Below are 14,667 nucleotides of genomic sequence, written 5' to 3'. Positions count from 1 at the left end.
GTCCACCTACAAAGGTAAACAGCGCTGTGCAGAGCTCTCCATTGACAAGCTCCTTACAACGTGACAGCTGTTCCATTTGTATCTGACTGACCAAATTATACAAAATAGGTGAAAGAGCTAATCTAATCTTAGAAACCGCTACCCTGCTAACGCTGACACATAAAGGGCATACAAAATCTATACAATGTTTGTCCATCAGTTAGTTATCGACACTTAATTCGCAGTAGATGGTTTGGAATCAATTATTGATGGGTCAAAGAAATCAGTGACTTTAAAGAGAGGAAGAGGGACAATATATAATGTAACACGATCATTTTGATGTTAGTTTGCAAAAGTTATTTTGCTGAACAGCTATGCAGAAAGGAATATGATATTTGCAATGAGCCAAATAGTAAACAGGAACAGAAGAACATTTACCTTATTCTGTGCTATAAGATCAAAATTATGTCACACTTGGAAACATTTCATTTTTCTCAGTACCATTTAGATCAATTATAATAACGGAAATTTATCAAACACATCATGCCACTCCTCCGACTTTTTTCGGTAGTAGCTGTCACTCGTGGGCCGGAAGAAGCAATTCCTGTTAAACACAGTTTGGTGCCTCACAGTCAAATGACACAAAAGTCTTATCGGTAACGTATTATTTTTATTTAAAGTGTCATACACATCAAGGTATTGAGGGACACAGTATCACTCCTTGTGTTTCATAATGCATCAATGCTTCAGTATCGTTTGACCCATCACTAATTATTACATAGAGAGGGAGGTTTTAGTATGGATGCGTATTCTGTCGGGCTATTGAACTACAGAATGCCCTGTAATGACACCATACCGGCCCCTCAGTTCTGTTCAAAACTTGGGAGACAAACATTTTTGCAGCCAATTCCTAAAAACACCAGAGTGCTCCTATTGTATAGAGGAACTTGGACCATTTTAAACACATTGGCAGATCCTTGCATTGATATTTTAACCTTGCTAGCAAACATAAAATACCAGGGTCCAAACTAGTGATTTACATAACTGAGGCGTCCCTCAAGTCACCCCTTTAAGTTTTTTTACTTTTTGAGAGTGACAATTTTTTTCATTAATGTTATTTATGTAACTAACTAAGGTGTGTAACTTGTTTACTTCAGTTGCAGTTAGTAGTCGTTTGTTCAACTTCTTTATTTGTAGTGGTGTCCCCCAAGGTTCCATTTTAGGTCCATTTGAGCTATTCAACTTCAGTTAGAAAAATTTGTGGGAGGCTCACATTTTTGCAGTAGATTCTTAAGAACACTAGAGTGATTTCGTAGAGATGATCTTTGACTATCTTTTTTGCAGAAGGTTCTTAAAAACAGCAGAACACTCCTGTAACTCTGAAAAAAAAACTGCATCAAAAACAAATATCTGCTTTAGAGCATTTACTGGTTCTGTTTCACCTGAAGATAAAACATTAGACTTATACTGAATGATAAAGTCTGGCCCGTCAGTCTTTGGCTTTCTGGAAATATGGCCCAACAATTTAGTTGAATATCCCTGCTGTCATATGTGGGCACATGTTTAAAGGGGAACAACACTTTTATTTTTATGTATTTATTTATTTTTCTGCCTATCGTTTACAAACCTTATGAGAGACAAGAAGACAAAAGTTTTTTTGTTTTTTTTTACATTCTAACATGTAAAAATCTTGGTGGCAAGCAAGCCAGCTTAATGGGAGCAATGAATTCTACCTCTAAACACTTTAAAAATGCATTCAAAAACCATCAACAATACTTAATTTACATTTCGTAACCTATATATCTTGTTATCGTAAGAGCGAACACTGAGGAACTGTTTTTTTCCTAGTGTACTAACACATTTGCGTGCAACGGTATAAGCTATAAAAGCTAACGACAGCAAGAGACATACTTGCCAACCCTCCCGGATTTTCCGGGAGACTCCCGAAATTCAGCGCCTCTCCCGAAAACCTCCCGGGACAAATTTTCTCCCGAAAATCTCCCGAAATTCAGGCGGAGCTGGAGGCCACGCCCCCTCCAGCTCCATGCGGACCTGAGTCCGCTTTCCCACGATAAAAACAGTGTCCCTGCCCAATCACATTATAACTGTAGAATGATCGAGGACGAGTTCTTGGTTTCTTATGTGGGTTTATTGTTAGGCAGTTTCATTAACGTCCTCCCAGCGCGGTAACAACACACAACAGCAGCAGTCACGTTTTTTGTCTACCGTAAAGCAGTTCGTCTGCCGTAAACAGCAATGTTGTGACACTCTTAAACAGGACAATACTGCCATCTATAACATCAATAACATATACGGCTTTTAGAGAGTGCAGTGCACAACTGCGCACACAACAAGGAGACGAAGCAGAAGAACGAGGAAGATACAGCCATGGCGACGCCGACGACGAGTAAGATGAAGAAATACGCTTTGTTGCACCTTTCCTGCCTGAGTCCGGCGATTAGTTGCAAATCTTGCTTTATTGATTGCTTGCACACAGCCAATCCAACACAAAACAAACTAGTCCCGCCCGCACTGACGCTACCGCTCCCTCTCTTCTCTCGCCCACACACTCACTGACGTCACTCACCTCACATGCTCACCTATTAAAGGGCCACACACACACATACGCTACTCATAACAGCTTGTAAGTTCCAAGCCGCAGCTGCGATTGGACCTGGATAGCCTCTGGGAAGAAGTAGTGGACTACCAAGTGCTTGGCACTGAAGATCTTCCTCAGGAAGCAAAGATTGACCGGTTTTGGGCCATGCTAGGGAGAGATGGAAGATTCCAGTCTCTAATGCATTTGATGAAAGCACTTTTTTTGCGTGCCACACATCAATGCATCATCAGAGAGGGTGTTCAGCATGGTTAGAAAAATAGTGACAGAGAATAGAACAAGGATGGACAATTCAACCCTTAACTCAACAATGAGTAGATGAGTGTTATGTGCGTGTATATGTGTAAATAAATGAACACTGAAATTCAAGTATTTCTTTTATTTATATATACATATACATATACATATATATATATATATATATATATATATATATATATATATATACACATATATATATAATAAAATAAATAAATATATATATAGCTAGAATTCACTGAAACTTGACTTGGTGAATTCTAGCTGTAAATATACTCCTCCCCTCTTAACCACGCCCCCGCGCCAACCACGCCCCCTCCCCACCCCCGACCCCCCCCCCCCCCCCCCTCCCCTCCCCCCACCTCCCGAAATCGGAGGTCTCAAGGTTGGCAAGTATGGCAAGAGATAAGAAGCACGAAATGCGTTTGAGTTTGTAATGCACAACACTGCGATATGACACCAAACTGCATTGACTGAAAAACATGAACAATCATATTACAGTATCAGTAAAGTATTAGCCCACATTTCATGTTTTGTTTGTACACAGCTCGCCAGACAGCGTATTTTTAACCAGATAAAAAACCCATTGAGATCAAGATCTCTTTCACAAGGGTATGCTGTCTGTCATGATACATGCATGATGTGTTGCGTGTATCATTATCAATATAAAGTGTGACTCACTCGATGGACAGTTGTCTGTTTGGTCCAGCTGTTCGGGTAAGTTTTTTATTTAATTAAGCACTCCATTTATGTCGAATTAGCTTGGCTTCAAATTCCACATTTTGCAGCTTCGATTCACCTAACCTCACTCTCTTGGCTTCCGTCTGCTCCAACGTTTCACCCTCTCCTTCATGCTGGCTTCTAGAAGCAGCAGTTCATCCTCCAGAAATTCAGATTTAACAAGATAAGGTTGTGAATCTTCATTTGTCCAAAAATAGTCATCGTTGTTGTTTGTTACCGAATCTGCCATGATTAGAAGAAGTAAGAACACACATTTTTTGCCATAAGTGCTGCTATGGAAACGGAAATAAATGCGCCTTGGAATTAGTTCTGCCAATGATTAAAGCAACCAAAATACAGTAAATATTGTACATATTACATATACAATATATATATATATATATACTAGCAGTATGTATATAAAATGTTAATGGAGGGTTTTGAATTGTTTTAGAGGGCTTTGAAGGCAACAATGGTGACTGCCATTACCCGCATTTTGAGAGTGTTTTTTAGCATCTTTAAAATCCCCGACACAAAAAAAGACATGCGTGTTCTTCCAGCCATCCATTTTCTACCGCTTGTCCCTTTCGGAGTCGCGGGGGGTGTTGGAGCTTATCCCAGCTGCACCCGGGCGGAAGGCGGGGTACACCCTGGACAAGTTGCCACCTCATCGCAGGGCCAACACAGACAGACAACATTCACACTCACATTCACACACTAGGGCCAATTTAGTGTTGCCAATCAACCTATCCCCAGGTGCATGTCTTTAGAGTACCCGGCGGGAACCCACGCAATCATGGGGAGACCATGCAAACTCACCACAGAAAGTCCCGAGCCCAGGATCGAACCCAGGACCTTTGTATTGTGAGGCACACGTACTAACCCCGGTTCCACCGTGCTGCCCCATGCGTGTTCTTGTCTCTCATAATGATTGTGAACGATAGGCAACATTTCAAAAAGTATGATGTAATTTTTACAGCTCCTCATTTTATTTTACATGATCTAATGGTAATAAAAATGAGTGGAAAACCCGAGAAAAAGGTCAAGAGTTTGCTGTTAAACAACAGAGCTATTACTAATATATGTCAAAGGAATGTATGGCAATATACCACTGCAAAAGAAGATGTAGTCTGATGCACAGAATAATGGCTTGAAGCCTCAGGTGAAGCTGGGAGGAGAGGAGTCAAACAGTGAGCAAAGAGGCTGATCGAGCAAGGAAGAGGGAGGGTTCGTTCCTTAGTGTGTGTGGGTAGAGAGGGAGAGAGAGGGAGATATTGAGTGTGTGAGCTAGAGAGATTGTGAGGAGAGGGAGGGAAGTGTAAGCCAGTCACAGCATCTCTTCGTACTGCACCAGGGCTGAGGGACTCGTCCCATTGTTTCGCTTGCTACAGAATTAGCACAGTTCCATCTGTGCAGTCACCTTTTTTTTTTTTTGTCTTTTTTTTTTTTACTTGCTGCCTTTGACAGAATCATTTTGGTCCCTTTCTGATTTTATGCCTGCACTAAAGGATTTACTCATAAAAAATTGGATTGTCCTGTGTTACGGACATTTTGGATAGGACAGTGGAATTCTGACCGGGACTCTGCTTTTTATTTATATTGCTATAGCGGATTTCGCTTTGGTTGCGCAGCAAGTGATTTTTCCCCCCTTTCTCTGAGCGACAGACATACTGAGAGAAGAGTTAACGGAGAGCTCTGCAGGACCCCATGCCTCAATGCCTCCACATTTAAACATAATTTTAAGCATTGAAAGGAATTGAGTCCCCCTCGTGCTTCCTTCAGAATGCAAGTAAAGTGTATGAGATTGAGAAAAGTAGTTTGCTGACTGTCCCCACAACCTCTCTCCAAGTGTGTGCCACAGGATTGCCGAGGAGTCCAAGTGAGTGGAGCAGCGCTGAGTTATTCAGCTGGCCTCTCATAGCTCCTGGAGAGTCCTTTCTCCTGCCTCCCTGGGAGTCTGACATTTTATGCCTTCATCAGCCATTACGACTGTTGGATTTTTTTTCTACTAGAAGTCCAGAACTTTGATAGCTGTATTTCCTCTTTTTGACTTTTATTTTAAATTACATTTTTGGAGCACGCCTGCAGAAAAAAAATTTGTAATTTCGATCTTTCGATTTTTTTTTTAAGTGTTGGTTTCTGCACATGGATGCCTTGAAAATACACCCCAACCCTGTGTGTGTTGAGAGGACTGTGACATTATCTCCTGTGGAGAGATCCCCTTGTTTTTTTTGCCCGTGTCTGTGTTTTGACTCTCACAATAGTTAGGCCCACATGGGTTCCAGACACTGACAAGAGGACCACTAAAATAAGGGAAGCTTACCGTTGAATTATAAACACACTAACCCCAGTACAGCCACGTTCTGGATATTACTGAAGACGAGATTGAGAAATGGGTTTCTTTCTTTTTTTTTTTTTTTTTTGCAACAAGACTCCCAAGAGGGAATTTCCTCTGAAATTAAATGTATAAACCAACTCTGCTGAGTAAATTTAATCTGAAATGGATGCCAATATGTTGCATACATACGGACTCTGATCTTGGAATATGTGAAACATTCTGTTTAATTCATTAAGCTTTTCATCAGGCGTTTCCCCTTGCAAACTCTTTCATCTGGGTTTTGTTGAAACAGCTTATTCCCTGGGCTATTGGTGGCAAACCTTTTGAAACTGGAAGATAAAGACCACAGGGCTGCCAAGCAAAGCAGCATGGAACCTCACCTTTAGGATGGATGCTCACTTCATCTATGAATCGACTCTGCTTCAGTTTTATCGAAGGAATATGTTTTCCAAACCATGCTGTGCAAGTGGAAAGGAAGAGCCTCATTCAAAGGCAGATGGCAGATTGACGATTTTACTCCTGTCAATGTTCCCTTGATTGAGACTCGTCAACGTGAAAGAGAGCTGTTAAGTTGTGTTAAGTGAAGCTGACTACAGTGGCCCCAGAGAGGAGTAAACCATTTGAACTTCCATGCTTTTGCCTCATTCAAGTTATACCACCTTGGATAAAACCCAGACAATGAATTTGTCTGATACAACGGCGGACCCAGTGCTTGCAGGAAATGGCAGCCTTGGCAATGTTTTTTCTGGTGCCACGAACCACTCCTGTCCCTTAGGATGGGGGCTGAAAGGAAGCTTAGAAGCTTGCATCCTGGAGACTGCTGTCGTCGTACTTCTGACAGTGCTCATTATTGCTGGTAACTTGACTGTAATCTTTGTGTTCCACTGTGCCCCGCTACTGCATCACTACACCACCAGCTACTTCATCCAGACTATGGCCTATGCTGACCTTCTGGTAGGTCTCAGCTGCCTGGTACCCACCTTGTCTTTGCTCCACTACCCAGCAAGTGTCCAGGAACCCATCACATGTCAGGTGTTCAGCTATGTCATCTCAGTTCTCAAAAGTGTTTCAATGGCTTGTTTGGCCTGTATCAGTGTGGACCGCTATCTGGCTATAACTAAACCACTATCCTATAACCAACTGGTAACACCATGCCGGCTACGGGGCTGCATCACCCTCATATGGGTTTACTCTAGCCTTGTCTTTTTGCCCTCTTTCTTTGGATGGGGCAAGCCAGGGTATCATGGGGATATTTTTGAGTGGTGTGCACATTCGTGGCCCACTTCTGCCCTCTTTACAGGCTTTGTGGTGTGCTTACTGTATGCTCCTGCTGCCCTTGTGGTCTGTTTTACCTACTATCACATATTCCGCATTTGCCAGCAGCACAACAGGGAGATCAGTGAACGACGGGCGCGTTTTCCTAGCCAAGAGATGGAAACTGTTGAAGGAGGGGCTGATGGGCAGCAGGGAGGACATGGACCAGATCGGCGTTACGCGATGGTGCTCTTCCGCATCACCAGTGTTTTTTATATGCTCTGGCTGCCCTACATCATCTACTTTGTGTTAGAGAGCTCCCATGTCCTGGATAGCCCTGCTCTCTCCTTCATCACCACTTGGTTAGCAATCAGCAACAGTTTTTGCAACTGTGTCATCTACAGCTTGTCCAATAGCGTCTTCCGCTTAGGCATGCGTCGGCTCTCACAGACAATTTGCTCTTTCAGCCACTGTGCCGCTGATGACCGGGACTTTGGGAAGCCAAAACCAAGAAAAAGGGCAAACTCATGCTCCATCTGAATACATGCGTTTTAAGTTATTAAGACATACTGCTTTGTGATGACACCTGTGTTATTCCCATGGACACAGTCCACAATGATTTAAATTTTGAGAAAACATTGTTATTTATTTGTTTAAAAATGTTGTTTTAATCATAGTCACCTTGTTAATGTGTTAGAACTACAATACAGTGGTGCCATGGTTCCCCTGCCTATTTAAAAAAAATACATTAATGCCAGAATAACATTTTTTGAGGGAGTTGAATGAAAAAGATAATCTGACAAAATGTCTGCTGAAAAACATGTTTCACGGTCAATTGCTATTGATTAAACATTGTTGACATGCATGATGCAGTTTGCGAACGTGAAAAATGCTTTCTGCTGAGACTGTTAATATACTGTATGGGTAATTGAAAATGATTACTAGTTGTACTGTAATCCTCAATTACTGCACTTTTTAGGACTGTTAACTTTTTCAGTAAACTACTATTGAAATTCTTAATTTGTTTTCTCTGTGGGAGAAAAACAAGCTTAGCTGTAAAATGTTATTTTAAAATTATTTTGGTATATTTATTGTCCCTTTGCCCATCATATTGAATTATTGAAACAGCAAATTACATTTTTTATATTTCATTAGGGTTATATATAACTGCCTATTACCCTTTAAAAACATGTTTACTCTTTACTCTTTTGCAACTCAATGTTTTTCTACATCTAACTTAAAGACATTAGCAAAAATGTTTCACTTCTTGTTTTGTTGAGGAGACTATCATACAAAGATTTACTGGAAAAAAGATATTTGATAGCATGCTACTGTCTGTATATGATTATAAATATTTTAAAAAACATTTAATAATGCTGTCTTGGTAATTTGATGAATAACATCATGTTGTTTTGTTTAATTTTGGTTTATTGTCACGACTACGTTTGACAACACAGCATCGAAGTTTGTATCAGTTTTGAGAAATGTGGTCATGTCGGCATTTGAACAGTGTAGTAATTGTCCCTCAGAGACAAACTATATGGCACAGCAATATTTCAAAATGATCCACCACCTTGCTTTGCACATCCATTGGTATTGTTAGCACCACCAGCTGGTTGTTGCCAAGTAGTGAAATCCATGCAGGCCTTTGTTACAGCTGTAACTAGTTGCTGTGTTTTTTTAAAATCCAAACTAATTTGAATTCCCTGACTCCTACCTTGTAGGTTTCATCACCTACGACTAACCACTCTTCAAGTAAACTTTAGTGCAATTCGTCATCAAATGACTAAAGGAAGAGTTTGTGGAAGAAAAGACATACTTTGTCATAGTTTTTTTTGCTACAGTTCTTTTTATTATTCAAAAGAGCACACAGAGAACAATTTAAACGTAAAGTTATTTCACGGTTAAATGCTCTCTGTTGGTTTAGCTGGGTTGGTTATTTGGTTAAGGTGTCTTGCATAAATCAGTCAGGTAAAATGTCTTGCTATTATAGTGACTTTGACTTTCCTCTTAAACGTTTTTTTTTTTTTTTTAAAGTCTGGTTAAGAATGACCAGATCGTGCCGGATAATTACACACCGATGTCTCCACTAAACTTTACTCTCTGTTCAAAACTATGACATTATTGCCAACAGACTGGTTATCCACAGTTATTTAGATGATCCTTGCAGGCCAACAGTGAAATTCTTGTCAAGGTTTTTTTTTTCTGGTGATTTCTTTTGATCAAAATGGGTTAAACTGTCTGACGTCAACATTGTATCTGTAAGATAATGACGGTAGTCTAGGTTCTGTGAATTCCCTTCAACACTATATCCAAAAATGTGGCTAGTATAAGAAATAACAATAGGTTAACACAGAATAGCTGTGTCAAACGCTAGAGATCTGTTCTATTGATAGAATGCTCTGTTAACAGGAATTAGTACTGTGGAGTAGATGCAATTTATGGGGCCTGACTTTGTGTAACGATATGGTAAAAAATACAACAGTAGTCCTAAAATTGATAGCATGGTTGTTACCATGTAATGTGCATTTTTTAACGTGATTGTCCAAGTGAATTTTACAGTATTTGGTCAAAAATTGCAGAATTTATTATTGTTTTGGCGTGATTTTTAAACAATCATGTAAATTTGTATGTTGGCTTCATGTTTTAAACCTCCGAGGGCCATCACATGCATAAAGTAGAGTTATTTAAATCGGTGTCTGTATTCCAAAAACCTAACTGAAGTGGTAGGATTTTACACTAACTTGTTAAAACAAAATGTTTTAATTTCAAGTGCAGTAAAAAAAAATGGATGAGTTTAATGACATTACTGTATATGTAAGTCTTTACACAATATGCTGTATACTGTAAAGTGGGTGTGTTTCAAACCTGTTGTACAAAAAAGTATAATGTACCTATTGTGTTAAATTAATCGGTTTCTGATGTTTTGACTATAGAGGGCCGTGTATTGATAGCACAATATCTATTTTTTTATTTTCTGAAATTTTGACAACGGTTTTGTTGTTGCCAACCAAATAAAGGTGACAATAACAAGAACTTCACATGTGATATTTCTCTGCTCAGATTCATATTTGTTAAGATAAATGTACGTACGTATGTAGATATAGTGTCAGTGTATTACTCAAGTATATGTACACTTTTAGAGATGCTGTACCACAGATGCATATTTAAAAGCAACAACCTGTTTTGCATCTAGGAATCTTTGTTTTGTTGGAGTACTTTTTGTCATTTTGTTCATCTTTTTGTGACTGTAAGAATTAAGGGCCTGATTTACTAAGTTCCGAACACCATGCGCTAAACAGTATGTGCAGTCTATAAAATTGCATGTACTATTAGTGGGCGTGTTGCGTGTGATCTATTAACACTGGGTTTACAATTTAAAGGTGGTGCAAACCGCCTTATTTAAAGCAGGTTTTTGCATGTACTATGCGGAGACGCTGCGTGTACCCGTACCCTTTGCTGTGTTTTCAAACATGCAGGAGACATCTACCACTTTTTATGGTCATTTTAGACACAGTCTTTCTCCATTTTTTTCGGCACTGAAGGTGCGCCCCTCGGAGAGAAGCTGCACTTACTGTGCTCAATACGTAAAAAAAAGGCTTACTTCAAGAAGTTTTTTTCAGGTAGGAGATATGTTAATATTATATATTATAAATGAAAAACAAATGTCTTAAAAAAAAAACTCATCAATAAAATTAATTTTAATCAGCACCTTAAGTCACCCAATATTCAGTTATGAAATTTTAAAAGGATGTTGCTGCGAAACGGTGATGCGTGTTGATAAATTACATTGTGCGTGCTATATGATATATTTGCATCTTCTCCTCCCAGTATTGTGGGCATTTTGACGATGAACATATAGAATTGCATAATTAAGACACAGAGGCAAAATGGATTGCACGCCTTAATCTGCTCATTAAACAGGTGCAATACACTTTGCGCACGTTTAGTGCTAAGAAGTTTGCACCTGTTTGAGTACATGCAAACCTTTAACAAATCAGGCCCTAAGTTGGTTAAACAGTAGGGTCTTAGTTAATCTTTTGAAGCATGCAGATTAGGAAAGTAAAATCATACAAAGAGATGGTCCTTGATCTCTTGTCCTTTCTGCAATTTTTTAACTTTTTAAATGTGTTAATTTTAGGATCAGTTAAAGGGTACCTACAGTCGTGGTTAAAAGTTTACATACACTTGTAAAGAACATAATGTCATGGCTGTCTTGAGTTTCCAATCATTTCTACAACTCTTAGTTTTTTGTGATAGAGTGATTGGAGCACATACTTGTTGGTCACAAAAAACATTCATGAAGTTTGGTTCTTTTATCAATTTATTGTGGGTCTACTGAAAATGTGACCAATTCTGCTGGGTCAAAAGTATACATACAGCAATGTTAATATTTGGTTACATGTCCTTTGGCAAGTTCCACTGCAATAGGGCGCTTTTGGTAGCCATCCACAAGCTTCTGGCAAGCTTCTGGTTGAATGTTTGACCACTCCTCTTGACAAAATTGGTGCAGTTCAGCCAAATTTGTTGGTTTTCTGACATGGACTTGTTTCTTCAGCATTGTCCACATGTTTAAGTCAGGACTTTGGGAAGGCCATTCTAAAACCTTAAGTCTCGCCTGATTTATGGTGGTGGTAGTATTATGCTCTGGGCCTGTTTTGCTGCCAATGGAACTGATGCTTTACAGAGAGTAAATGGGACAATGAAAAAGGAGCATTACCTCCAAATTCTTCAGGACAACCTAAAATCATCAGCCCGGAGGTTGGGTCTTGGGCGCAGTTGGGCGTTCCAACAGGACAATGACCCCAAACACACGCCAAAAGTGGTAAAGGAATAGCTTAATCAGGCTAGACTTAAGGTTTTAGAATGGCCTTCCCAAAGTCCTGACCTAAAGGTGTGGACAATGCTGAAGAAACAAGTCCATGTCAGAAAACCAACAAATTTAGCTGAACTGCACCAATTTTGTCAAGAGGAGTGGTCAAACATTCAACCAGAAGCTTGTGGATGGCTACCAAAAGCTCCTTATTGCAGTGAAACTTGCCAAGGGACATGTAGCCAAATATTAACATTGCTGTATGTATACTTTTGACCCAGCAGATTTGGTCACATTTTCAGTAGACCCATAATAAATTCATAAAAGAACCAAACTTCATGAATGTTTTTTGTGACCAACATTTATGTGCTCCAATCACTCTATCACAAAAAAATAAGTGTTGTAGAAATGATTGGAAACTCAAGACAGCCATGACATTATGTTCTTTACAAGTGTACGTAAACTTTTGACCACGACTGTATGATGAATTTAGTCTTTTCTGACTTAAAAATCTTGTTACAAAGTTAGATACTCATGATAAACAATGCCAAAGGTTCATGCAGTTTTTCGTGTCCTTAAACACAGTTTTGGATGTCTTTGTTTGCCGGGGTTTCAGTCTGACTACATTATGACGTCACTACAGATGGATGTTAGTATTTGGACATTAAAGGGGTCTAATTTATTTATTTGTTCCTACATTTAAAACACATAACATGTAATGGTGGTTCATTGATCCAAATATTGTATAGATTATGTTTTACAGTCCATCTTCAAACCGCTTTCTGACCGGCTCTTCGGTATGCGACGTTTTCTGGGCGGTCTAATTTACGTGCCTCCACTAAGACTGTGCCTCTTCCCGTAAGCCATCTCGTAGTTTTTATCGCTTCCATATTGAGTCTACTGACATATTATATAAGTTCGAACTATACGCTACTTTGTATTAGAAATGGCAAAAGCAGAGATTGCATGTGCATGTACAAGCCAGTCTGCACCACATCAAGAGGGTAGAGAAAAATAAGTAATTTTTTGACTACAAACTCAGACTATAATGGCGGACTCGCGTAAAGTTCTCCGGGGAAAGTTTACCATACATGGAGATCCCTGCTGACATCACATGTTGGAAAAATATCACAAATGGGGCAAATTCCAAACGGCTCGTTTCAAAGAAGTATAACGGAAGGCCAGATTGTTTTATAAATATCTCCAATGTTTTTATTTTTTTATTTCAAATGTTTGGGACTGAAGCAGATCCCAAATATATACAAAACCCAAAACCAATGAAGTTGGCACGTTGTGTAATTCGTAAATAAAAACATAATACAATGATTTGCAAATCCTTTTCAATTGAGTAAACTGCAAAGACAAGATATTTAAAGTTCGAACTGAGAAACTACTTTTTTTTTTTGCAAATAATCATTACCTTAGAATTTAATGGCAGCAACACATTGCAAAAAAGTTAGCCCTGGGGCATTTTTACCACTGTGTTACATGGCCTTTCCTTTTAACAACACTCAATAAACGTTTTGGAACTGAGGAGACCAATTTTTGAAGCTTTTCAGGTGGAATTCTTTCCCATTCTTGCTTGATGTACAGCTTTAGTTGTTCAACAGTCCAGGGTCTCTGTTGTCGTATTTTAGGCTTCATAATGCGCCACACATTTTCAATGGGAGACAGGTCTGGACTACAGGCAGGCCAGTCTAGTACCCGCACTCTTTTACTATGAAGCCACGCTGTTGTAACACGTGGCTTGGCATTGTCTTGCTGAAATAAGCAGGGGCGTCCATGATAACGTTGCTTGGATGGCAACATATGTTGCTCCAAAACCTGTATGTACCTTTCAGCATTAATAGTGCCTTCACAGATGTGTAAGTTACCCATGCCTTGGGCACTAATACACCCCCATACCATCACAGATGCTGGCTTTTCAACTTTGCGCCTATAACAATCCGGATGGTTCTTTTCCTCTTTGTTCCGGAGGACACGACGTCCACAGTTTCCAAAAACAATTTTGAAACGTGGACTCGTCAGACCACAGAACACTTTTCCACTTTGCATCAGTCCATCTTAGATGAGCTCGGGCCCAGCAGAGGGTGTGGCTTTCGCTTTGCTTAGTAGAGTTTTAACATGCACTTACAGATGTAGCGACCAAATGTAGTTACTGACAGTGGTTTTCTTAAGTGTTCCTGAGCCCATGTGGTGATATCCTTTACACACTGATGTCGCTTTTTGATGCAGTACCGCCTGAGGGATCCAAGGTCACGGGCATCCAATGTTAGATGCAGTGATTTCTCCAGATTCTCTGAACCTTTTGATGATATTACAGACCTAAGATAGTGAAATCCATAAATTACTTGCAATAGCTCGTTGAGAAATGTTGTTCATAAACTGTTCGACAGTTTGCTCACGCATTTGTTCACAAAGTGGTGACCCTCGCCTCATCCTTGTTTTTGAATGACTGAGCATTTCATGGAAGCTGCTTTTATACCCAATCATGGCACCCACCTGCTACCAATTTGCTTTTTCACCTGTGGGATGTTCCAAATCAGTCTTTTTTGCCACTTGTGCCAGCTTTTTTGAAACATGTTGCAGGCAACATATTCCAAATGAGCTAATAATTGCAAAAAATAACAAAAGTTTACCAGTTCGAATGTTAAGTATCTTGTCTTTGCAGTCTATTCAATTGAATAT

At 39.6% G+C, this 14,667-nt stretch overlaps 2 protein-coding genes across 2 annotated transcripts in view; both read left to right on the top strand.

The window, feature by feature from the left end:
- The window catches only part of rabgap1l (RAB GTPase activating protein 1-like), a 239,686-nt gene that overhangs the window by 88,224 nt on the left and 136,795 nt on the right, over positions 1–14,667 (top strand). The gene's annotated exons all lie outside the window — the stretch shown is intronic.
- Positions 5,496–11,294, top strand: gpr52 (G protein-coupled receptor 52). Its single transcript, XM_061975872.2, has one exon. It carries the CDS (start codon positions 6,543–6,545, stop codon positions 7,704–7,706), a length of 1,164 nt encoding a protein of 387 aa, XP_061831856.1. The 5' UTR covers positions 5,496–6,542; the 3' UTR covers positions 7,707–11,294.

This window comes from Nerophis lumbriciformis, linkage group LG14, assembly GCF_033978685.3.
Source record: "Nerophis lumbriciformis linkage group LG14, RoL_Nlum_v2.1, whole genome shotgun sequence".
NCBI classification, from domain to species: Eukaryota; Metazoa; Chordata; class Actinopteri; order Syngnathiformes; family Syngnathidae; genus Nerophis; species Nerophis lumbriciformis.
The sequence above is the reverse complement of the archived record's forward strand: the minus strand, read 5'-3'. Positions and strand labels throughout refer to the sequence as shown.

Bases quoted from the DNA above. Each gene is read 5' to 3' on its own strand.
- gpr52 (XM_061975872.2), top strand. From the start codon at position 6,543: ATGCTTTTGCCTCATTCAAGTTATACCACCTTGGATAAAACCCAGACA.